A 26,576-nucleotide genomic window follows, 5' to 3' on the forward strand; every position below is an offset into this window, starting at 1 on the left:
GGGACAGGGGAAAGAGATGCTCTGAGTCAATGAGGGGAGAAGAGACCAAAAATTCAATGTATGGGGATAACTAAGCCAGGAGTCAGTGATGGGAAGGGAAGGAGATGTCTGTAATTATCGGATGGGGGATAGGGAGTGGGGGTAGAATAGACGTTATCAGTAGAAGGAAGTAATGACAGGAATCAGTAAGGATGATACCAGCACTAAGTAGGGGAGAGACAGGGGATCAACAGAGGAAAGAAGCAGGAAAAATAAAAACACCAGGAATTAGCAACCATTCTTTAGTAGAAAGTAAAAACCAACTCCAGTCAACTTGTGACATTCAAAGTATGGAAATTTTGCACTTCACAGACATGGTAAAAGGGAATTTAAGCACATATGGTTACTGATAACATAGGAGCTTTGGTCAGGTTGGCTGTCTAAAGATTCTGATATATTTTAGCAATTTTTTTTGAGACTTTTCAGTTTGATTTTCAATTCCATCATTTTGTGTTATGCGTTATCTTCCACCTCATGACCTTTGTAATGCCAACTAATACTAGTTCAAGTCCAATATAACCAAGTTCAGAAATGACTGTAGTGATTTTTTATGTTGTTTGTCTCTCCAGAAGAAAAATACATCAATTTGGCACATTTCACAAAATACACACACACAGAACTGGTCCCACATACTCAAGACACTAGCACAATGCATACATATTGCTTACACACAAAGCTTAGTCTCACACCTATGCATGCTCACTATTTATCTTTCCTAAAACACTCGCTCATGTTTCCTGTTGTTTATCTTCTCCTAATTCACACTGTGTGACCAATTTCCTTTTTCTTTTTGTCAGATTCATACCTTTTGTCTGACTGCATGCCTTGGTTTTGTTGGCTGTTGCTGGTCTGTAGATCAGGAATATTTGCAAAGTCATCTTGCTCTGTCAAACCCATAACCAGGGAAAGGACCACCATCCGGCCTTCACTGAAGAAACCCGTTCAGAGGAACAGGGTGGGGAGAGAGAGGTAGGTAAGACAGAAAGATTCCAATATACAACAGGTAGAGGTAAAACTCTGGTCTGGACTCAACTGTACCAAATGGGACTAGTTTAGAATTAGGGTTGTGATGTAGATGGAAGATATAGGAAGCAGGAGTTGGAGATAAGTATGCATGCCATGGAAGGAGTGGGTTGAAAGAACAAGTCCCTTTTAGGTCCAGTGGAAAAGGAACATTAATGGTCATAATTTTGCAGTTTCAGATGCATGAAGTGACAAACAAAATTAGCAGTTGATTTAAAACTCATTCATCATTATTTCGAATGGATTTGATTTGAAAACCTGCATGAGATTGCAAACAAAGAATCTTTCAAATTCTAAACAAAAAATGTTCTGGTCTCAGCTGGGATGGTAGTAAGGACACTACAATAGGCCTCAGTACCTTGAGCTAAGGAGGGTTCCTGCTTGATTGCTATCCAACAACTCCTGCTGGAAAGTGTGAATGGGTCAATATCAGGCGAGGACAGGATTGGACTCAGCTGTGATGCTCCGCACTGTCGAATAGTCTGTCAAATGTCTTGTTTGTTTAAGTTGCAAAAAAATAAATTGCATGTTAGAGACAGGTTTTAACTAAAAATAAAGACAATGTATAAAACATTTGGAATGAACAGAATAGGTATAGAATAAAACTGCTACTGAATCCCAGCTCCCATAAATCTTGTTCTTTGACCTCTGATTGTCATTTGGATGCATAAGGTATAGCATTCTTCGGTTTCAGATCTTAATCCCTTTCAAGTTTATCTATTCTTCCCCTGAAGGTTCAGCCTGGATGTCCAGTCCCACAGGTGCTGTCACCCACCTCGTCCAGGTGGCCATATGTGTGATCCTAGATGGAGAGTGCTGGGGGGTGTGGGATGCACCGTAGTTAAGTCTGATCCTGTCCCTGCATGCACACGTTCCAGCACGGTAGAGTTCATAAGCATGAACCCAAGATGATTTATCCTGTTGGTAGCCTAAGGATGCTGAGGCAAATTGGAGATCAATAGCCGAGGGGATTGAATGTGGGACCTTCCTGGTCTGTATGACTCAGTTCCACACTTGGCAGTGCTCTTTCTAACTGAGACATCAGGGGAGCCCATTTTAAATTCATTTATTTAGAACTTTTTGGGAGTTTTAGTTTTAAAAATAGTCCAGATAGAAAGCAGGTAACAAATATTACAAGGAAAATTTTTCTAGGTGGAAAATCAGAGACCAAATTTAATGTTACAAAAGATTTAAGAAACTCTTTTGCACACTCATTCACAGTTTGTCTTGTTCACTGGTTATATAGATTCACTAGTGCACTTGAGAAGACAGGAAAGAAATGCTACAGATCACACCAGACCACCTCCAGGTGCAGCTGAAAGAGACACATAGAACCAAATCTTACAAAACTCGGAAAAAACAAGTTTTTGAAAAATCATATGGGTTAGCAATTCTGTCAAATTTCAAATGAAAACAAGTTAAATTGATTGAGAATAAGCTTCAATTTGGGATTTTGTCACAAAAAATTGGTTGACAACAGAAGTGAAGAAGATTTGTTAGATATCATTCCTCAGTCAGATCAGGGTCACATCAGACACTTCCAGAATCAGGCATTAACAACTTTTCAGGATAAAACACCAGTGGCATTTACCTCTGTGCCTTCAATGACTACTCAATTCTCTGACAATATTGCACTTTTGTTCTCTTAAAAAGGCTTTCAAGCATTCTCATTCTGCTGGCAGCTCAGGAAAACCAGGTAGGCCTTCTTCCATGAGACTGATGCTACACCGTGCTTAGTTAACACATCACATCTCCCACTGGAGCAACTTCCAAGCCTCTTCTTTTCTGCTCTAATGAGAAGGGGCACTCTCCTCTTGTGTAAGAAATTCTACTTTACAATCAGGTACTACAAGACCCCAAGGGTTGGAGGTACCAGGTTGCTTAGAGATATAAACCTACAACTGTAGAGTTGTGAATAGTATTTTCTTCCAAGCAACCAAGTCACACAATGAGTGTTTACAGGAAAAAATAGCTCATACTGGTAAAGGAAAAGGGTTGGCATAATAGAGGACTAGGCTGTCTGGACGCAAGTGGACTGGACTTTTCAGTACTACTAAATAATAAATGGAGTTATTGACCTGTAAAAGGAGAATTTGTTACAAAAGTGGAGTTCTCAAACATACCAAAGAACATCAACCATTTACAAACAGGTCAATCTCAAATAGCTTGAATAAAGTTGGGTAGCATATTCAGACACCATGGACAAAGAGAGACCCTGACTTGATTGACAGGTAAAGAGCTCTTGTCAATTTATCCTTTCTACTGCAAGGCATATTTCAATTCATGTGTTGGGAGGAAGAGTAGGAATTGGTCACAGACCCTGTATTAATATTGCCTCATTATTAGCCCAAAGGAGTTGCTCTAAGTAGGTAAATAAGCATACTGTAATTATTTGCCATTTCCTTGTTCCATAGTGGAACACTTACTCCAAGTAAGAATCAGTTATTCCTTCCATCTGGCAGATTAGTGTGCCAACATGTTCACATTAAACTTGGAGCTGATCCGGTAACCAGTGGGCTACTGGGATGCTATCAGTGGCTGGTCTATCTCACATGACAAAGTACAACAAAGCAATGACTAATTTAAATATTCTGTGTATCTGCCTCTCCTTGTTTGCTCATTTCTTGAGCCCGGTTTGTGATGCACATACATTTTTCATCTCTCGATATCCCAGTGAAAATGCTTTGCTGAACAGCACTCACACAGCACATCTAGCTGGTGACAGTGAAAGAGTGAACATACAGATGTTTCTTACAATTAGTGAGGGTTTTTTGAAAGTGAGATTGCATTCTTAAGATATTTTCTCCTCTCTCTTTCTTGGACTTCCTTGTACTGCACATTTATGGCTGAGAAGGGGGTTCAAGAAACACAGTCCCAGGCTTGAGCGAGTTCTACTCTGAAACTGTCTAACAGGTGCGTGAAACAAACTCAGGTGCGGACTCTCCCATGATTTTCTTTCACTCCGAGGAAACAGTGTGCCTCTGCTTCACACCTCACCAGATCAGTACAGTTGAGATCAGGAGCTCAAGCACACGGAAGGTGTAGGCACGAACATGCCTGCTACTATACTGTGGAACAATGGTATTGGAAACCTTAAGTATTGCACATTAACAACTCAAGTTACTAAAGGACCATCCAAAATTTTCATCTTATTTGGAAGACACAAAGGCCTAGAAATTCGGTTGGTAGCGCCAGCGATTAGCGCCTAAAGAGCCCGAGAATTGGGGCGTTACCCAATTTTCGGGCGGGCACTGTGAATATAGCGCCACCTCCCATATTGAGTATGATTTTAGCACCGGTGCTAACTCTTGGCGCGCGCCCGCGGGCGCAGGCAGATTATGACGTCATTTCAGTGTGCAACGCCATTTTTGCGCCCCGGACCGGATATTCGGTGGCGCCCGCAATCTTTCCGCCTGGCGCTATTAATGACAGTTGGATGGAGCGTTCCCAGGCCCTTCTCGGACTCGGGGGGCGCTATTTAAAGGGGACAGCACTAGTATAAAAGCTGCAGCCATTTGGGCTGGTCATCCTGATCGTTGCTGGAGAGAGTTGCTGACCTTCTGTTGGACAGTAATTTTCTCATTGAGCCTTCAGAGGCACTGGCAGCTTGAGGGCCCGGCTCCCGAGCTGGTGATGCAGCATCTGAAAGCAGGGAGGTTGAAGAGTGGCTTTAGCAAAAGGACAGGTTCGCAGCAAGGCTATGACATGGGTCCACAGTGAGAAAGCATGCTGGTGGGGGGGAACAAGTAGAAGGAGACAGTTGTAAGAGGTGAGAACCTTACCATCGCTGTCGTCAATGGGGTCGCTAGCTGCAGTGGTTACAGGACCACTCAGACATCCTCCAAGAATCTGGTGGACTCTCTCCTCGAGATCCGTGAGAGTGACCACTTGTGGAGGTCCTCCACCGGTGCGAAGCTGGTCTTTGCCAATCCTCGCCAGCATGGACTGCAGGGGAAAGGAGGGGAAGTTATGTTACCTGATGCCCTGAGTGATCATCTCATGCCCCCCATGGTGCAAGAGCCCTTACATGACGCCCTGAGTCAAATGTGCATGAGTGTGCCCAGAAAGGGCCATGGGTGCTTGCTGGCAGATGGCCAATGGGGCACAGGCCACCCTGTAGCCATAAAGTCAGGTGCAAATGAAGGGATGCAGAAGTTTGCAGGAACAACACCCACCCTCACGACCGGAGTGAGGTCGTTGAATTTCTTTCTGCATTGGACAGGGCTCCTGGTCACCATGCTGCTGGAGTTGACCCTCTGGCATACATCCCTCCAAGCTCGTTGGTAGTCCTTATGATTCGGCCTCCTGCCATTGTCTGGGTAGAGAACATCTCGCCGGCGCTCCACTGCGGCCACCAATTGCTCCAGAGCCTCATTGATGAAGCGCTCTGCTCTCGGTCTCACCTTCTCCATCTGGTCCAAGTTTTTATCGCCGATTCTGAGGCCTGCAAGGCGCAGAGTGTGGATGCTGCAGCTGACTGACCCACCCCTTTAAGAGCTAGCCGGTGCCTGGAAGTCTCGTGGTCATCGGTAATTGAGAGCATCTGCGCTGAGCCCGTCCGCTCCGATATTGGGTTGCGCCGGAAGTTTAGCGCCTTAGGAGTCTCGTGTAACGCCTGAATTCGCGCCTCAATCACCTTTAGGGGCGATGCAACCCAATATCGCGCCAGGCGGCGATAAGTTTCGTCTGGCTATAAATTTTGCGCAGCGCCAGTTCGAACGCCTCAAGCCGGGCTATACCCAATTTCTAGGCCAGAGTTCTCTTTTGCTTACTATCCTCACTTTCCAATTCTATATTGAAAAAAAATTTGGAAATTGAATAATCATTTTTATATACCAACCTCTCTTTCTCTCTTCTCCTCTGTGCTGCAGAGCACCCTTTGCAAATATGATAATTTTGTCCAGCAGTTTAGGATTAGCTGAAAAACAGAGTGAATTTCCACAGGGGTTCTCAATCTCCCACCATAACTTCAGTGGAAGAGCTGCAGAAACCCTGAAAAAAAAAATGGCTAAGCATTGCTAACACTGTTTTTCTGGAATTTCCATGGCTCTTCCAACAAAGTTATGGTTAGCAACTGGGAAAACCTTTGGGGAATTTCACTCCCATAGTATGTTATATTTTATTAAAAAATGATTGCCCCTCCCCAGAAGCTGCTGACTCTGGCTGACATGAGCATTCCTCCAGTAGTTCACCCAAGCACTGTGTCCAGACAGTGAAAGTCAGCACTTGACTGTACAACTAAGCCTGATCCTATTCTTACTCAATGTTTTACACACATGCACTTTCCAAATTTTCATCTTTCTATCCCAGAAGTACTGAGGTCAATTGTAGTACTCCTACTGCTGCCCCAGCAGAGATCAACTAACTCACAATGAGAATCAAACCTGCGACCTTCTGATTCAATGATGCAATGAGCAATTTTTTATATTTCAAGAGATTTAATCAGCAGAGGCTTTATCAAGATTTGCAAGAGTATATGGAAAACAGGAAAATGGCCAGATGAATGGAGAAAGTCAGCGTTTGTACCAATGCCCAGGAAAGATAGCGGAGCATGCATAAACAACTGAACCATAGCACTCATTCCACACAACAGCAAGGTGCTGCCTGAAGTCATCAGAAATAGAATCACATGCTAGGTAGAGAAAGAAATTTCTAGCGAGAAATCTGGCTTTTGGACAGGCCAGGTAGGACTTGGTCTGTAACGCAGGGCTGATCTTAGAGAAAGCATGACATTTCCTTGATGCATTAAACCTCTGCTTCATAGGATATCAAAGGGCCTGTGACTCAGCCACAGGAAACAACAGAACAGATGCAATTTCACAAACGTAATGCAAGACTTAGAGTCATAACGGCACAGGAGGCAGCCATTTGGCCCATCGAGTCTGCGCCGGCTCTCTATAGAGCAATCCAGTCAGTCTCATTCCCCCACTCTATCCCTGTAGCCCCGCAAGTTTATTTTCCTCAAGTGCCTATTCAGTCTCTCCGCTTCCACCACTTCCGTCGGCAGCGAGTTCCAGGTCCTCACCACTTGCTGCGTAAAAAAGTTTTTCCTCACATCCCCCTGTATCTCTTGCCCAAAACCTTAAATCTGTGTTCCCTAGTCCTTGTACCATCAACTAGTGGGAACAGCCTATCCCCGTCTAGCCTATCCAAACCCGTCATAATCTTGTACACCTCTATCAAATCACCCCTCAACCTCCTTTGCTCTAATGAAAACAAATTCAGCTTCTCCAACCTGTCTTTGTAGATAAGATCCCCCATGCCCGGAGCCATTCTTGTAAATAATCTCTGCACCCTCACGTGCCTTAACATCCTTCCTAAAGTGTGGTGACCAGAACTGGACGCAATACTCCAGTTGTGGCCTAACCAGCGCTTTATAAAGGTTCAGCATAACTTCTCTACTTTTGTACTCAATACCTCTATTTATGAAGCCCAAGATCCCATATGCTTTGCTAACCACTCTCTCAATATGTCTGCCACCTTCAGGGACCTATGCACATTAACTCCCAGGTCCCTCTGTCCCTGCACACTCTTTAAAACTGTGCCATTAAGTGTATATTGCCTCTCCCTGTTCCTTCTGCCAATATGCATCACCTCACACTTCTCTGTATTAAATTCCATCTGCCACTTGTCTGCCCATTCTGCTAGCCTTTATGTCCTGTCGCAGTCGATTGGTATCATCCTCACTGTTTGCCACACCCCCAAGTTTGGTGTCATCGGCAAATTTAGAAATTCTACTGTATTCCAATATCCAGGTCATTTATATATATTAAAAAAGCAGTGGCCTCAGCACTGACCCTTGGGGAACACCACTGTCTACCATCCTCCAGTCTGAAAAGCAGCCATTTTCCACAACTCGCTGTTTTCTGACCTTAAGTCAATTCCTTATCAAAGCTGCCACTGACCCACCTATTCTCTGAGCCTCAATTTTGTTAACCAGCCTTCTATGTGGTACTTCTTCAAACACCTTCTGAAAATCCATGTAGACAACATCCATTGCATTCCCTTCATCAATCCTCCCTTTTACTTCATCAAAAAATTCAATTAGATTAGTCAAACACGATCTGCCTTTTACAAATCCTTAATTAGCTTAAACCTTGCCAAATGCTCGTTAATTTTTTCCTTGATTATTGTTTCTAAAAGTTTACCCACCACTGATGTTAAACTGACCGGTCTATAGTTACTAGGATTGTCCTTGCACCCTTTCTTGAACAATGGTGTCACATTTGCCACTTTCCAATCCTCAGGCACCTCCCCTGCATCTAGGGATGACTGGGAAAGTATGGCAAGCCCTTCAGCTAGCTCCTCCCCCAATTCCCTTAGCAATCTGGGATGCAAGCCATCTGGACCACGCGACTTATCCACTCTAAGCATACACCCAGCCTTTCTAGTACATCCTGTCTATCAATTTTCACCCCTTCCATTGCTAACTTTTTCACTTCTACCGATATTTTGTCAGCACCCACCACCTTAGTAAACACCAATACAAAGTACTCCGAGTATTCTAGCCTTGCCCTGCACCTCGAAACATAGATCACCTTCTTTGTCCCTAATAGGCCCCACCCCACCTCTTACCACCCGCTTACTGTTTACATGCCGGTAGAAGATTTTTGGGTTCCCTTTTATGTTAACTGCCATTCTACTCTCATATTCGCTCGTTGCCAATCTTATTTTCATCTTCACTTCCCCTCTCAACTTATTATATTTGGTCTGGTTCTCCTTTGAAGAATTCACCTGACATTCAGCATACACCCTCTTTTTTTGTTTCATCATCATCTCAGTTTCCCTCGTCATCCAAGGAGCCCTTGCTTTGGTTCCCTTACCCTTCCCTCTTGTTGGAATGTACCTAGCCTGTACTTGGAACATCTCCTCCTTAAAGATTACCCATTGTTCCATTACAGATTTTCCTGTCAGTCTTTGGTTCCATTTTACCCTGGCTAGATCCTTTCGCCTCCCATTGAACTTAGCCCTATTCCAGTTTAGAAGTTCCAGTCTAGATTGTTCCTTGCTCCTCTCCATTGTTAATCTAAATCTTATGATACGATGATCACTCGTACCCAAGTGTTCTCCCACATACTCCTGGTCGACCTGGCCCACCTCATTCCCCAGATTCTCAAGATTCTCCGTAATAAACATAATGTGACAATACCCAACAAAATGTATGCTTTCTCTCTACCTGTTCAATGTGCATTCCAAGATGATTATGAAGCTAGCCCTCATTTTCAAATCGGAACACAAGAGAGAGAGTTTAATAACCTGAAATATGCAGGTGCCATTATACTCATAACTGTAAAGAAGAGGGAGTTAAAGAACTACAGGACAGTCTGGTACTGTAAGCAGCTGGTAAGGACTCAGTGAAAACACAAATAATTATATTTAGCAAGGGATTAACAGGAGTGGACAAACAAAGAGAGAGATAGAATTTAGGTCAGAACATTCTAGTATTTAGGACCCTGGAGTACAACTAATGTACAGGTAAAATAAGAAATGACCGATTTCACTGAGAAGGCCAGCTAAAATGCTGAATAAGATTCAGAAGGATACAATAACTTGAACTAGATAATATCTAATGTAGTGAAATGTCCCAAGGCAATTCACAAACCAAGTGGATTGGACACTGAAGCAGCAAATGGAAGATATCTAGGAGAGGTGACTGACGGGAAGATAAGTTTTGGGGAGGCTCTTTAATGCAGGGAGAGGCAGAGAAATTTGCAAACAAGAGTGAGGATTCGGAAATGAATTTGTCAGGGGACAGGGAACCAATGGGCTATAGGCAAGCAGGACTTCGTATGAGATAGAATGCAAGCCCTGGAGTTCTGGATGAATTTCAATTTCTGTCTGGTGTATCTCAGGAGGCTGGCTCGGGGAATTGAAGAAGTTGAGCCTGGAAGTGACAAAGACATAGGATAGGGTTTTTAACAGCAGAGGGAGTGAGGTAGGGACACAGGCAGCTAATATGTCAGAAACAGAAATAAGCATTTGTAATAATAAATTAAAACAAAATGCTGAAAACACTCAGCAGGTCGGGCAAAATCTGTGGAGAGAGAAACAGAGTTAACATTTCATGTCCATGACCTTTCATTAGAACTGGAAGATGTTTGAGATAAACAGCTTTTAAGCAAGAGCAGAGCCAGGAAAAATGGGTCAGGAAAAGAAGAAAAGGCTGTGATCTGTGATAGGGTGAAAGGTAGGAGTGATTAAATGACAAAGTGATAAAATGACAAAGTGATAATGGTGCAAGGTAAAATGAAGTGATAATGAGACAAGTATAGAAAGAGAGAGGTCCAGAGGATGTGTAATTGGTTACCACAGAATAGCAGAGGAGGAAGGAAGCATAAAATATGTGGCAAAGAGAAGGCTTCCGTGGCCCAGAAAGGTGGCGGGAAAAAGGCAGGTGGACACCAGGGGTGAGGACCACCCCGCTGGCCCTGTATAGGTAGAGGCTCCCCTATTGTTCGTAATAATAACCTGGATATGGAATTTGAAGCTCAACTCACAGATCAGCCAGATCCCGAGGCTGTGCACGGCCTTGTTTAACCTGGGTGAGCAGCTGAAGGGTTGGAATCTTGGATGAAAGTACAGAGTTTCTGACAAGAGCCAAATGCGATGGCTTTGATCTTGCTCATTTTTAACTGGAGGAAGTTCTGCCTCATCCACAATTTGATGTTGGACAGGCAGTCAGACAGCACAGTAACAGTCGTTGAATTGAGGATGGTGAAGATGAAAAGCTAGGTATTATCAGCATACATTTAAAAATTAACCCTATGCCGATGGATAGTGTCACCAAGAAGCAGCATTTATAAGAGGACTAGAAATCATAAGGTGGTGGAGGGTGGGGCGGTTAAAAGAGTGCCGAGGATGGAACTTTGGGGCACACCAAAAGTGACTGCGAGGATGTGGGAGAAGCAGCTATTGCAGATGAGTATGCTGGCTATGTTGGGACTATAGGAATAGAACCATAAAAGGGTGTGGCCACAGGGATCGGCCATGACAGATAGGCAATGGAGGAGGATGGTGTGGTCAGCCATGTCTAAGACTGCTGGGAGAGAAAAGAGGGATGATGCATCAGAGTTGCAATCATACAAGATATCATTGCTCACTTTAATCAGGGCAGTTTTAGTACTTTGTTTAGGACTGAAGCCAAACTGTAGGAATTTTAACACATGGTGCATACCGGAATAGAAACATAGAAGATAGGAGCAGGAGTAGGCCATTCGGCCCCTCGAGCCTGCTCCGCCATTCAATGCGATCACGGCTGATCATCCAAATTCAGTACCCTGTCCCTGCTTTCTGCCCATATCCCTTGATCCCTTTAGCCTTAAGAAATATCTCTAACTCCTTCTTGAATATATTTAATGAATTGACCTCAACTGTCTTCTGTGGTAGAGAATTCCACAGGTTCACCACTCTCTGGGTGAAGAAATTCCTCATCATCTCAGTCCTAAATGGCTTACCCCTTGTCCTTAGACTGTGACCCCTGTTTCTGGACTCCCCCGCCATCTGGAACAGCCTTCCTGCATCTAGTCTGTCTAATCCTGTTAGAATTTTATAAGTTTCAATGAGATCCCCTCTCATTCTTCTAAACTCTAGTGAATATAAGCCTAATCGACCCAATCTCTCTTCATACGTCATTCCTGCCATCCCAGGTATCAGTCTGGTGAATCTTCGCTGCACTCCCTCCATGGCAAGAACATCCTGCCTCAGATAAGGCGACCAAAACTGCACACAATACTCAAGGTGTGGTCTCACCAAGGCCCTGTACAACTGCAGCAAGACATCCTTGCTCCTGTACTCTAATCCTCTCGCTATGAAGGTCAGCATACCATTTGCCTTCTTAACCACCTGCTGCACCTGCATGTTTACCTTCAGCGGCTGGTGCACAAGGACACCTAGGTCTCATTGCACTTCCCCTTTTCCCAATCTATTGCCTTACAGATAATAATCTGCCTTCCTGTTTTTGCCACCAAAGTGGATAACCTCGCATTTATCCACATTATACTGCATCTGCCAAATCGCCCAACCTGTCCAAATCGTACTGGAGATTCTCTGCAACCTCCTCACAGCACACACGCCCACCCAGCTTTGTGTCATCTGCAAACTTGGAGATATTACATCTAGTTCCCTCATCTAGATCATTAATATATAGTGAATAACTGGGGTCCTAGCACAGATCCCTGCGGTACCCCACAAGTCACTGCCTTCCGCTCGGAAAAAGACCCGTTTATTCCAACTCTTTGCTTCCCGGCTGCCAACCAGTTTTCTATCCAAGTCAGTACCTTACCCCCAATCCCATGTGCTTTAACTTTGCACGCTAGTCTCTTATGCGGGACCTTATCGAAATCCTTCTGAAAGTCCAAATACACCACATCCACTGGTTCTCCCTTATCTGTTCTACCAGTTACATCCTCAAAAAATTCCAGTAGATTAGTCAAGCATGATTTACCTTTTGTAAATCCATGTTGACTTTGTCCGATCCTGTCACTGTTTTCCAAGTGCTCTGCTATTACATCTTTTATAATGGACTCTAGCATTTTCCCCACTACCGATGTCAGGCTTACTGGTCTATAATTCCCTGTTTTTTCTCTTACACCTTTTTTAAATAGTGGGGTTACATTAGTTACCCTCCAATCCATGGGAACTGTTCCAGAGTCTATAGAATTTTGGAAGATGACCAGCAATGCATCCACTATTTCTAGGGCCACTTCCTTAAGTACCATAGGATGTAGATTATCAGGCCCTGGGGATTTATCGGCCTTCAATCCCATCAATTTCCCTAACACAATTTCCCTACAAATACTGATTTCATTCAGTTCCTCCCTCTCAGTTCCTCCCTCTCATTAGACCCTATGTTCCCCGACATCTCTGGGAGTTTATTTGTGTCCTCCTTTGTGAAGACAGAACCAAAGTATGTATTTAATTGGGTCTGCCATTTCTTTATTCTCCATTATAAATTCCCCTGATTCTGACTGCAAGGGACCTACGCTTGACTTTACCAATCTTTTTCTCTTCACATATCTATAGAAGCTTTTACAGTCAGTTTTTATGTTCCCTGCAAGCTTACTCTCATACTCTATTTCCCCCCTCTTAATTAATCCCTTTTTCCTCCTTTGCTGAATCCTAAACTGCTCCCAATCCTCAGGTTTGCTGCTTTTTCTGGCCAATTTATATGTCCTCTCATTGAATCTTATGCTATCCCTAATTTCCCTTGTTAGCCAATGTTGAGTCACCTTTTTTGTTTTATTTTTATGCCATACAAATTCTGTAGTTCATCCATGAGATCTTTAAATGTTTGCCATTGCCTATGCACAGTCAACCCTTTAAGTAACATTCCCCAATCCATCCTAGCCAACTCACGCCTCATACCATCGTAGTTTCCTTTATTTAAATTCAGCAACCAAGTCTCTGAATCAACTACTTCACTCTCCATCTTAATAAAGAATTCTATCATATTATGATCGCTCCTCCCCAAGGGGCCTCACACAACAACATTGCTAATTAATCCTTTCTCATTACATAATACCCAGTCTAAGATGGCCTGATCTCAAGTTGGTTCCTCGACATATTGGTCCAGGAAACCATCCTGTATACAATCTAGGAATTCCTCTTCCACAGTATTGTTACTAATCTGGTTAGACCAATCTATATGTAGATTAAAGTCACCCATGATAACTGCTGTGCCCTTATTGCACACATCTCTAATGTCCCATTTAATGCCATCCCCAACCTCAGCATTACTCTTTGGGGGTCTGTATACAACTCCCACTAACATTTTCTGCCCCTTGGTATTTCTCAGCTCTACCCATACAGATTCCACATCATCAGAGCTAATATCCTTCCTTACTATTGCGTTAATCTCTTTAACCAGCAATGCTACTGCACCACCTTTTCCTTTTTGCCTGTCCTTTCTGAATATTGAATGGCAAATCAGTGATCAAGGATGTTAAAGGGGAAGGGAAAATTAGAAATGGAGAAGTTGCTGAGCAGTTTTTAAAGGGGGTGATGATAACTGCTTTCACGGGGGCAGGATATAAGGTCTAAGGAAACATAGAAGATAGGAGCAGGAGTAGGCCATTCGGCCCCTCGAGCCTGTTCCGTCATTTAATGAGATCATGGCTGATCATCCAAATTCAGTACCCTGTCCCTGCCTTCTCCCCATATCCCTCGATCCCTTTAGCCTTAAGAAATATATCTAACTCCTTCTTGAATATATTTAATAAGTTGGTCTCAACTGCCTTCTGTGGTAGAGAATTCCACAGGTTCACCACTCTCTGGGTGAAGAAATTCCTCCTCATCTCAGTCCTAAATGGCTTACCCCTTATCCTTAGACTGTGAGCCCTGATTCTGGACTCCCCGACCATCGGGAACATCCTTCCTGCATCTAGTCTGTCTAGTCCTGTTAGAATTTTATAAGTTTCAATGAGATCCCCTCTCATTCTTCTAAACTCTAGCGAATATAAGCCTAATGGACCCAATCTCTCTTCATACGTCATTCCTGCCATAGTTATCAGTCTGGTGAATCTTCGCTGCACTCCTTCCATGGCAAGAACATCCTTCCTCAGATAAGGCAACCAAAACTGCACACAATACTCAAGGTGTGGTCTCACCAAGGCCCTGTACAACTGCAGCAAGACATCCTTGCTCCTGTACTCGAATCCTCGCGCTATGAAGGCCAACATACCATTTGCCTTCGTAACTGCCTGCTGCACCTGCATGCTTACCTTCAGCGACTGGTGCACAAGGAGGACACCCAGGTCTCGTTGCACTTCCCCTTTTCCCAATCTATTGCCGTTCAGATAATAATCTGTCTTCCTGTTTTTGCCACCAAAGTGGATAACCTCGCATTTATCCACATTATACTGCATCTGCAGTAAAGGGAGCAGTTAACGATGTTTTCGACTAATGGGCTTAGAAGAGGTAGTTAAGTGGTTAGGAACTGCATGGGAGAGGTCAAGGGTGCAGTCAAGATGGTTGATTTCATGGAGATGAGTCAGATGAGGGCTGTAGGGGATATAGGACAGGGAGATGCTGTAGGATATCCTGAATTGAGGCTGGGTTAGGATAAAACCTGGCAGAGCTCAAGTATGGAGGGGGCAAAGGGAGCAGGAGACCGAGTTAACTGAACATTTGTTTTCAGCTTTGAAGATGAGGAAATGCAGCATGTAGGAGTTTGTGGAGAGCATCGTGATCCCAGACAACCACGTTTGCAGTAAGTGCCTGCAGCTTGAGGAACTTCAGCTCAGAGTTTTTGAGCTGGAGTCTGAGGTGCAGACATTGCGGGGCATCAGGGATGGGGAGAGTTACCTGGACACTGATCCAGGAGGCAGTCACACCCCTTAGGTTAGGTAGTGGTACAGGTCTGCTAAGTGGTCAGGGACAGGAGGGTGTGACTGCAACTCAGGCAGGTAAGGGGACCCCAGGTGCAGTGCTTGAAGAGCCTCAGCCTTTGCCCTTGTTCAACAAGTATGAGGTTCTTGTTGGCTGTGTGGATGAGGGAAAAGCCTGCAGGATGGATAAGCAAGCTGACCATGGTACCATGGTGCAGGAGGCCATTCAAGTAGGGGGGGGGGGCGGAGAAAAAGAGTGAAAGGGAATGTAGTTGTGGTAGGGGACAGTATAGTCAGGGGGGGATAGATACTGTTCTCTGCAGCCGCGACCAAGAGTTCCGACGGTTGTGTTGCCTGCCCGGTGCCAGGGTTAAAGACATCTCCTCACAGCTGGAGGAGAACTTGGAGTGGGAGGGGGAGGATCCATTTGTCGTGGTCCACGTAGGAACCAATGACATAGGTAGAACTAGGAATGAGGTTCTGCTGAGGGAGTTTGAGGAGCTATGATCCAAATTAAAAAGCAGAACCTCAAAAGGTAATCATTTCTGGATTGTTACCCGAGCCACGCGCACATTGGCATTGGGACAAACAGATTAGAGGTTTAATAGCGTGGCTCAAAGAGTGGTGTGGGAGGAAGGGGTTTCAGTTCATGGGGCACTGGCACCAGGACTGGGGAAAGAGGGAGCTGTTCCATTGGGTCGGGCTCCAATTAAACAGGGCTGGGACCAGTGTCCTGGTGAACCGAATAACTAGGGCAGTAGACAGGGCTTTAAACTAATGAAGGGGGGGGTGGGAGGATTCAGGAAAGAGTAAATTTAAAAGCAGCGAGAGAAATGTCAAGGCTCTAGAGCAGAGTAGAGTTTTGGGTAAAAATAAGCAGAGTGGGTCAGGAAGGGACAGAGAGAGTAACAAAGGTAATAGGGCATCAGTGAAAAATAGAAATAAGGCAAAGCTAAAGGCACTATATCTGAATGCGCGAAGCATTCGCAACAAAATAGATGAATTAATAGCGCAGATATTAATAGGTTTGATCTGAGTGTCATAACGTACACGTGACTGCAATGTGATCAAGGTTGAGAACTAAATATTCCAGGATACTTAACTTTTAGAAGAGATAGGCAAAATGGAAAAGGAGGACGGGTAGCCCTGATAATAAAGGATGGGATAAAGACAGGAGAGAAAGGATCTTAGCTCCGAAAATCAAGTAGTAAAACCAGTTTGGGTGGAGGTAAGAAACAGCAAGGGGCAGAAAACATTGGTGGGAGTTGTTTATGGGCCCCCAAACAGTAGTTGTAATGTAGGAGAGTATAAATCAGGAAATTAGAAGCGCATGTAACAAGGGTAATACAGTAATCATGGGGGACTTTAATCTACATATAGACTGGGCAAACCAAATTTGCAGTAATAGTGTGGAGGACGAATTCATGGAATGTATGCAAGATAGTTTTCTAGATCAGTATGTTGAGGGAACCAACTAGGGAACAGACTATTTTAGATCTAGTATTGTGCAATGATAGTAGTAAAGGGGCCTTTAGGGAAGAGGGGCCATAATGAGATAGAATTTGAAAGTGACTTGGTTAAATCCAAAACTATGGTCTTAAATCTAAACAAAGCAAGCTACGCAGGTATGAGGGGCGGGTTGGCTAAGGGAGATTGGAAAACGACGTTAAAAGGTATGACAGTGGACGAGCAATGGCTAGCATTTAAAGAATTAATACATAATTTACAACAAATATACATTCCTTTAAAGGCACAAAAACCCCACAGGAAAAGTGGTCGAACCGTGGCTAACAAGAGAAGTTAAAGATAGTATTAGATCAAAGGAAGGGGCTTATAATGCTACCAAAAAGAGTAGCAAGCCTGAGGACTGGGAGGATTTTAGAATTCAGCAAAGGAGGACCACGAAATTGATAAATAAAGGGAAAATAGAATATGAGAGAAAACTAGTGAGACATATAAAAAAACTGAAAGCTTCTACAGGTATGTAAAAAGGAAAAGATTTGCGAAAGTAAATGTGGGTCCCGTACAGGCTGAGACAGGAGAAATTATAATGGGGAATAAGGAAAAGGCAGAGAAATTAAATAAATACTTTATGTCTGTCTTCATGGAAGAAGACGCAAAAAACTTCCCGGAAACAGTGGCGAACCAAGGGTCCAGCGAGAATGAGGAACTGAAAGAAATTAGTATTAGTAAAAAGATAGTACTGGACAAATTAATGGGACAGAAAGCCGATAAATCCCGTGGACCCGATGGCCTACATCCTAGGGTTTTTGAAAGAGGTGGCTATAAAGATAGTGGATGCATTGGTTGTCATTTTCCAAAATTTCATAGATTCTAGAACGGTTCCTGCGGATTGGAAGGTAGCAAATATAACCCCACTATTTAAGAAAGGATGATGGAGAGAGAAAACGAGGAACTACAGACCAGTTAGCCTGACATCAGTTGTAGGGAAAATGCTAGAATCTATTATTAAGGATGTGGTAACAGGGCACTTAGAAAATAATAATAGGATTGGGCAGAGCCAACACAGATTTATGAAAGGGAAATCGTGTTTGACAAACCTACTGGAGTTTGTTGTGGTTGTAACTAGCAGAACAGATAAGGGGGAACCAGTGGATATGGTGTATTTGGATTTTCAGAAGGCATTCGATGAAGTGCCACACAAGAGGTTATTAAACAAAATTAGGGCTCATGGGATTGAGGGTAATATACTAGCATGGATTGAGGATTGCTTAACGGACAGAAAACAGAGTAGGAATAAACGGATCATTTTCGGGTTGGCAGGCTGTAACTAGTGGAGTACGATCAGAACTTGGGCCTCAGCTATTCACATTCTATATCAATGATTTGGATGAGGGGATCAAATGTAATATATCCAAGTTTGCCAATGATACAAAGCTGGGTGGGAATGTAAGTTGTGAGGAGGATACAAAGAGGCTTCAAGGGGATATAGACAAGCTACGTGAGTGGGCAAGAAGATGGCAAATGGAATATAATGTGGAGAAATGTGAAGTTATCCATTTTGGTAGGAAAAATAGAAAAGCAGAGTATTTTTAGATGGAGAGATTGGGAAATGGTGGTGTTCAGAGGGACCTGGGTGTCCTTGTATACGAATCACTGAAAGTTAACATGCAGGTACAGCAAATAATTAGGAAAGCAAATGGTATGTTGGCCTTTATTTTAAGAGGATTTGAGTATAAGAGTAAAGACATCTTACTGCAATTATATAGTGCCCTGGTGAGACCACAACTGGAGTATTGTGTACTGTTTTGGTCTCCTTACCTAAGGAAAGAAGGATCTACTTGCCATAGAGGGAGTGCAACGAAGGTTCACCAGACTGATTCCTGGGATGGGGGGGGACTGTCCTGTGAGGAGAGATTGAGTAGACTAGGCCTATATTTTTTTTTTTTTTTTTTATAAAAGAGTTTAGAAGAATGAGAGGTGATCTCATTGAAACATATAACATTCTTACAGGACTCGACAGGGTAGATGCAGGGAGGATGTTTCCCCTTGCTTGGGAGTTTAGAACCAGGGGTCACAGTCTCAGAATAAGGAGTCGGCCATTTAGGACTGAGATGAGGAGAAATTTCTTCACTCAGAGGGTGCTGAATCTTTGGAATTCTCTACTCCAGAGGGCTGTGGAGGCTCAGTCATTGAGTATATTCAAGACAGAGAGCGATAGATTTTTGGATATTAAGGTGGGAGTTGTCTATAGGCCTCCTAACAGTAGTGGTAATGTAGGGGATGGCATCAAACAGGAAATTAGAGATGCATGTAACAAGGGTACTACAGTAACCATGGGTGACTTTAATCTACATATAGACTGGCCAAACCAAATTAGCAATAATACTGTGGAGGATGAATTCCTGGGGTGTGTACGAGATGGTTTTTTAGACCATTACGTTGAGGATTCAACCAGGGAACAGGCTATCCTAGATTGGGTATTGTGCAATGAGAAGGGGTTAATTAATAATCTTGTTGTGCGGGGTCCTTTAGGGAAGAGTGACCATAACATGATAGAATTCTTCATTAAGATGGAAAGTGAAGCAGTCCAATCCGAAACTAGGGTCCTAAATTTAAACAAAGGAAACTACAAAGGTATGAGGAGTAAGTTGGCTATGATAGATTGGGGAGCTTCATTAAAAAGGCATGACAGTGGATAAGCAATGGCTAACATTTAAGGAACGAATGCATGAATTGCAACAGTTATACATTCCTTTCTGGTGCAAAAACACAAAAGGAAAAGCGGCCCAACCATGGCTAACAAAAGAAATTAAGGATAGTATTAGATCCAAAGAGTCATATAAAGTTGCCAGAAAAAGTAGCAAGCCTGAGGATTGTGAGCAGTTTAGAATTCAACAAAAAGAACCAAGAGATTGATTAAGAGGGGAAAAATAGAGTACGAGAGTAAACTTGCAAGGAACATAAAAGCAGACAGTAAAAGCTTCTACAAGTATGTAAAATGAAAAAGGTAAGTGAAGACAAATGTACAGTCAGAAACGGGAGAATTTGTAATGGGGAACAAGGAAATGGCCGAGCAATTAAACAAATACTTTGGTTTTGTTTTCACGGAAGAGGACACAAATAACTTCCCAGAAATGTTGGGAACCAAGGGTCTAGTGAGAAGGGGGAATGAAAGGAAATTAGTAATATTAAAAAAAGTGCTGGAGAAATTAATGGGACTGAAATCCAATAAATCCCCAGTGCCTGATAATCTGCATCCCAGAGTACTAAAAGAGGTAGCCATGGAAATAGTAGATGCATTGGTTATCATCTTTCAAAATTCTATAGATTATGGAACAGTTCCTGCAGATGGGAGGGTGGCAAATGTAACCCCACTATTTAAAAAAGGGAGAGAGAAAACAGGGAACTACAGACCAGTCAGCCTAACATCAGTAGTAGAGAAAATGCTAGAGTCTATTGTAAAGGATGTGATAACAGGACACTTAGAAACTATCAACGGGATTAGACAAAGTCAACATGGATTTATGAAAAGGGAAATCTTGTTTGACAAACCTACTGGAGTTTTTTGAGGATGTAACTGGTGGAATGTATAAGGAAGAACCAGTAGGTGTGGTGTATTTGGATTTTCAGAAGGCCTTTGATAAAGCCCCACATAAGAGGTTAGTGTGCAAAATTAAAGCACATGGGATTGGGGGTAATATACTGACATGGATTGAAAATTGGTTAACAGACAGGAAACAGAGAATAGGAATAAATGGGTCTTTTTCAGGGTGGCAGGTGGTGACTAGTGGGGTACTGCAGGGATCAGTGCTTGGGCCCCAGCTATTCGCAATATATATCAATGATTTGGATGAGGGAACCAAATTTAATATTTCCAAGTTTGCTGACGACACGAAACTAGGAGGGATTGTGTGTTGTGAGGAGGATGCAAAGAAGCTTCAAGGCAATTTCGACAAGTTGAGTGAGTGGGCAAATACATGGCAAATGCAGTATAACGTGGATAAATGTGGTAATCCAGTTTGGTAGGAAAAACAGAAAGGCAGACTATTATTTAAATTTAAGTACTATGTTTCTATATGGAGATAGTGCAGGAAGTGGAGTTGAGGTAGATCAGCCATGATCTTATTGAATGGTGGAGCAGGCTCAAGGGGCAAAATGGCCTATTCCAGCTCCTATTTTTTATGTTCTTATGAAATCCATGAGCTCCTCACACCTAGTGTCAGAGGTGAGGCTGGATGGGGCATGGGAGAGACCTCGAAGGAGGTAGTTTGTGTCATACAGGTATATCTTGCAGAATGAGGAAGATACTGCAGGAAATTGGAAGACAGACAGACTTGCATTTATATAGTGCCTTTCACAACCTCAGGACATCCCAAAGCACTTTACAGCCAATGAAGTACTTTTGAAGTGTAGAAGATGCCTGACGCTCTGCTCAGATGCTAAACATGAACACTGCAAAAGGTGGGCGCAGAAGTGTTGGTATTCGTGGAGATGTGGGGGAAGATCCTGCAAGTCCCATTAACCACAAAGCAGAATAATGGCCCAGGCCTGGTTCGACCAAGTGTACAGACAGGAAATATTACCTGGTCTGTATGGCTAGTTTATGTTCAGGCATTCTAACTGAGCCATAAGGGGAGCTTGAGAAAAACTTCCTTAATTTTTTCCTCACATTTTAAATTATTGAAATCTGTAATCATCTTTGTTGCCCTATCCTTAGTGTCTCACAGGTAATAATTCCTTTGCATAGTATGAACATAACATAAGAAATTGGAGCAGGAGTAGGCCATATGGCCCCTCGAGCCTGCCCCGCCATTCAATAAGAACATGGCTGATCATCTACCTCAACTCCACTTTCCTGCCTTATCCCCATATCCCTTGATTTCCTTTGTCTAAAAATCTATTGATCTCAGTCTTGAATACACTCAACAACTGAGCATCCACAGCGCTCTGGAGAAGAGAATTCCAAAGATTCACAACCGAGTGAAGAAATTTCTCCTTATCTCAGTCCTAAATGGCCGACCGCTTATCCGGAGACTATGACCCCCTAGTTCTGGACTCTCCAGCCAGGGGAAAGAAACTCTCCCCATCTACCCTGTCAAGCCCTCTAAGAATTTTATACGTTTTAGAAGATCACCTCTCATTCTTCTAAACTCGAGATTATTGGCCCATTCTACTCAATCTCTCCTCGGAGGATAACTCTCTCGTCCCAGGAATCAATCTGGTGAACCTTCATTGCACCGCCTCTAAGGCAAGTATATTGTTCCTTAGGTAAGGAGACTAAAACTGCACTCCACGTGTGGTCTCAACAAAGCCCTATATGACTGCAGTAAGACTTCTTTACTCTTGTACTCCGACCTTCGTGCAATAAAAGCTACCATACCATTTGCTTTCCTAACTGCTTGCTGTACCTACATGTTAACTTTGTGATTCATGCACAAGGACACCCAAATCCCCCTGAATACCAACATTTATTAGTCTCTCACCTTTAAAAAATATTCTGTTACATTTCCCTAAGGATAGATTCTCGCATTTTCCCTACTCCTGATGTCATGCTAACTGGCCTGCAGTTCCCGGTTTTCTTTCTCCCTCCCTTCTTTAATAGCAGAGTTACATTTTCTACCTTCCTATCTACACAGACCTTTCTAGAATCTAGGGAATTCCAGATGATAAAAACCAATGCATCCACTATCTCTGCTGTCACCTCTTTTAAAACCCTAGGATGCAGTCCATCAGGTCCAGGGGATTTGTCCATTTTTAGTCCCATTAATTTCTCCAGTACTTTTTCTTTACTAATATTAATTGCTTCTTCACTCTCATTAGACCCTTGGTTTCCCACTATTTCTGGTATGTTTTTGTGTCTGCAACTGTGAAGACAGATACAAAATATTTGTTTAACATCTCAGCCATTTCCTTATTCCCCATTATAATTTCTCCTGTCTCTGCCTCTAAGGTACCCACGTTTACTTTGCTAATCTTTTCCTTTTTGCATATTTGTAGGAGCTCTTACAATCTGCTTTTATATTTCTTGCTAGTTTGCTCTCATACTCCCTCTATCAATTTCTTGGTCATTCTTTGCTAATTTCTAAAACCCTCCCAATCCTCAGGTTTACCACTCTTTTTGGCAACATTGTAAGCCTCTTTTAATCTAATACTATCCTTAACTTCCCTATTTAACCATGATTGAGCTATTTTTTCTGTGGAGTTTTTATTCCTCAAGGGAATGTACATTCATTGAGAATTATGAATTATTTCTTTAAATGTTCATCATTGCTTATCTATGGTCGTATCTTTTAATCTAATTTCCCAATCTACCTTAACCAACTCTCCCTCATACCTACATATGGTGACTAATACTGTATATAGCACTAGATTTAATGTACTCATACACTTTTTATGTCCATGTGGGAGCTGGTGGACACCATTGAGGTCCACAGCAACCACATCTGCAGCAAATGTTGGTTACTCGAGGAACTTCGGCTCAGAGTTGATGAGCTGGAGTCCGAGCTTCGGACACTGAGACACATTAGGGATGGGGAGCGTTACCTGGACACTAAGTTCCAGGAGACAGTCACACCCACTAGAGTAATTACTTCCAATTTGGCCCATGGTCAGGGACAGGAGGGTGTGACTACAAGCGAGGCAGGTATTGGGATCCAGGAGGTAGTGATGGAGGAGCCTCACCCTTGGCCTTGTCCAACAGGTATGAGATTCTTGCTCCCTTGTGGACAAGGACTGCAGGGAGGATGAGCAATCTGACCACAGCACCGTGGTACAGGGAGCCATTCAAGCGGAGGGAAGTAAAAAAGAAATGTTGTAGTGATATGGACAGTATCGTTAGGGGGTTGGATACTGTTCTCTGCAGCCGAGAGTGCGAGTCCCGAAGGCTGTGTTGCCTGCCCGGTGCCAGGGTTAAGGACATCTCCCCTGGGCTGGAGAGGAACTTGGAGTGGGAGGGGGAAGATCCAGTTGTCATGGTCCACATAGGTACCAATGACATAGGTAGGACAAAGAAACAGGTTCTGCTGAGAGCGAATGAGCAGCTAGGGGCTAAATTAAAAAGCAGAACCACAAAGGTAATAATCTCTGGATTACTACCTGAGCCACGAGTGAATTTGCATAGGGTAAATAAGATCAGAGAAATGAATGAGTGGCTCAAAGACTGATGTGGGAGAAATGGGTTTCGATTTGTGGGGTACTGGCACCAGTACTGGGATAAGAAGGAGCTGTTCCATTTGGATGGGCTTCACTTGAACCATGCTGGGGCTAGAGTCCTGGCGGATCGAATAACTAGGGCTGTAGAGAGGGTTTTAAACTAAATAGTTGGGGGGGGGGGGGGGGGGGGGTTCCAGGTGAGCGGGAATTTAAAAAGGTAAATGAGAAATAATAACCAGAGTGTGTCAGGAAGGAACAGATTGTTTAAAAATAAGACCAACAGAAAATGGGGTCAAAACAAGGGAAAATGGTAAAAAGACAAAGTTAAAAGCTCTATATATGAACGCACACAGCATTCGTAACAAGATAGATGAGTTGACGGCACAAATAGATACAAATGGGTATGATATTCTCGCCATTACAGAGACGTGGTTGCAAGGTGACCAGGGCTGGGAACTGAATATTCCAGGGTATTTGACAATTCGGAAGGATAGACAGAAAGGAAAGGGAGGGGGGTGGCTTTGTTGGTAAAGGATGGGATCAGTGCAGTGGTGAGAAGTGAAATTGGCTCAGAAGATCAAGATGTAGAATCAGTTTGGGTGGAGATAAAAAATAATAAAGGGAAAAAGTCTCTGGTGGGCATAGTCTACAGGCCCCCGAACAGTAGCAATACTGTTGGACAGAGTATAAACAACAAATAATGGAGGCCTGTGACAAAGGTACAGTAATAATCATGGCCGATTTTAATCTCCATGTTGATTGGACAAATCAAATTGGCCATAGTAGCCTTGAGGAAGAGTTCATAGAGTATATCCGGGATGGTTTCCTAGAACAGTATATAATGGAACCAACCAGGAAACAGGCCATTTTGGATCTGGTACTGCATAATGAAGCATAATTAATAAATGATCTCACAGTACAGGATCCTCTAGGAAAGAGTGATCATAGCATGGTTGAATTTCAAATTCAGTTGGAGGGTGAGAAAGTTGTACTTCAAACCAGTGTCCTGATCTTAAACAAAGGCAATTACAATGGCAGAACTGGCTAAAGTGGACTGGAAAAACAAATTAAAGGGTAAGACAGCTAAAATGCAGTGGCGGACATTTAAGGAGTTACTTCATAACTCTCAACAAAAATATATTCCAGTGAGAAAGAAAGATTTTAAGAGAAGGAAGCACCATCTGTGGCTAACTAAGGAAGTAAAGGATGGTATCAAATTGAAATGAAGGCATACAATGTTGCCAAGACTGGTGGGACGCCAGAGGATTGGGAAATTTTTAAAAACCAGCAAAGGATGACTAAAAAAAGATGAATTAGGAGAGTAAATTGGCAAGAAATATTAAAACAGAGAGCAAGAGCTTCTACAGGTATATAAAAAGGGAGTAGCTAAAGTAAACGTTGGTCCCTTAGAGGATGAGACTGGGGAATTAATAATGGGGAATGGGGAAATGGCAGAGACTCTGAACAAATATTTTGTATCTGTCTTCACGGTAGAAGACACTAACAACATCCCAATAATGGATAATCAAGGGGCCACAGGGAGGGGGGAACTAAAGACAATCACTATCACTAAGAAAAAGTACTTGGTAAAATAATGGGACTAAAAGACGACAAGTCCCCTGGACCAGATGGCCTGTATCCCAGGGTCTTAAAAGAAGTGGCTGCAGAGATAGTGGATGCATTGGTTGTAATATACCAAAATTCCCTGGACTCTGGAGAGGTCCCAGCGGATTGGAAAACCGCAAATGTAACACCCCTATTTAAGAAAGGAGGGAGACAGAAAGCAGGAAACTATAGACCAGTTAGCCTAACATCTGTCATTGGGAAAATGCTGGAGTCCTTCGTTAAGGAAGCAGTAGCAGAGTATTTGGAAAATCATAATAGTCAAGCAGAGTCAGCATGGTTTTATGAAAGGGAAATCATGTTCAACAAATTTGCTGGAGTTCTTTGATAATGTAACGAGCAGGGTAGACAAAGGTGCGCCAGTGGATGTGGTGTATTTGGATTTCCAGAAGGCATTCAATAAGGTGCCACATAAAAGGTTACTGCATAAGATAAGAGCTCACGGAAATCATGTTTAACAAATTTACTAGAGTTTTTTGAGGATGTAATTAGCAGGGTAGATAAAGAGGAACCAGTAGATGTAGTAATATTTGGATTTCCAAAAGGCATTCAATAAGGTGCCACATAAAAGTTTGTTATGCAAGATAAGGGCTCATGGGGTTGGGGGTAACATATTAGCATGGATAGAGAATTGGCTAACGAACAGAAAGCAGAGAGTTGGGATAAATGGGTCATTTTCCTGTTGGCAAACGGTAACTAGTGGAGTGCCACAGGGATCGGTGCTGGGGCCTCAACTTTATACAATCTACATTCATGACTTGGATGAAGGGACCGAGTGTAATGTAGCCAAATTTGCGGATGATACAAAGATGGGTGGGAAACCAAGTTGTGCAGAGGACTCAAAGAACCTACAAAGGGATATATAGACAGACTAAGTGATTAGGCAAACATTTGGCAGATGGAGTATAATGTGGGAAAGTGCAAGGTTATCCACTTTGGCAGGAAAAATAA

The 26,576-nt window shown here is 43.0% G+C and overlaps 1 protein-coding gene across 3 annotated transcripts in view; it reads right to left on the reverse strand.

Moving 5' to 3' along the window:
* The window catches only part of LOC147106719 (synaptotagmin-7-like), an 890,706-nt gene that overhangs the window by 173,607 nt on the left and 690,523 nt on the right, over positions 1 to 26,576 (reverse strand). Inside the window, exon 7 of one of the 3 annotated variants that reach the window (XM_086007777.1) lies at positions 845 to 967. The exons of the other annotated variants lie outside the window; for them this stretch is intronic. Within the exon in view, the coding sequence (XP_085863903.1) occupies positions 845 to 967 (123 nt within the window). The remainder of the gene's footprint in view (positions 1 to 844; positions 968 to 26,576) is intronic. 3 annotated transcript variants of the gene reach the window in all.

The sequence above is a fragment of the Somniosus microcephalus genome, chromosome 15 (assembly GCF_052327205.1).
Source record: "Somniosus microcephalus isolate GS21.2 chromosome 15, FLI_Smic_1.0, whole genome shotgun sequence".
NCBI lineage: Eukaryota > Metazoa > Chordata > Chondrichthyes > Squaliformes > Somniosidae > Somniosus > Somniosus microcephalus.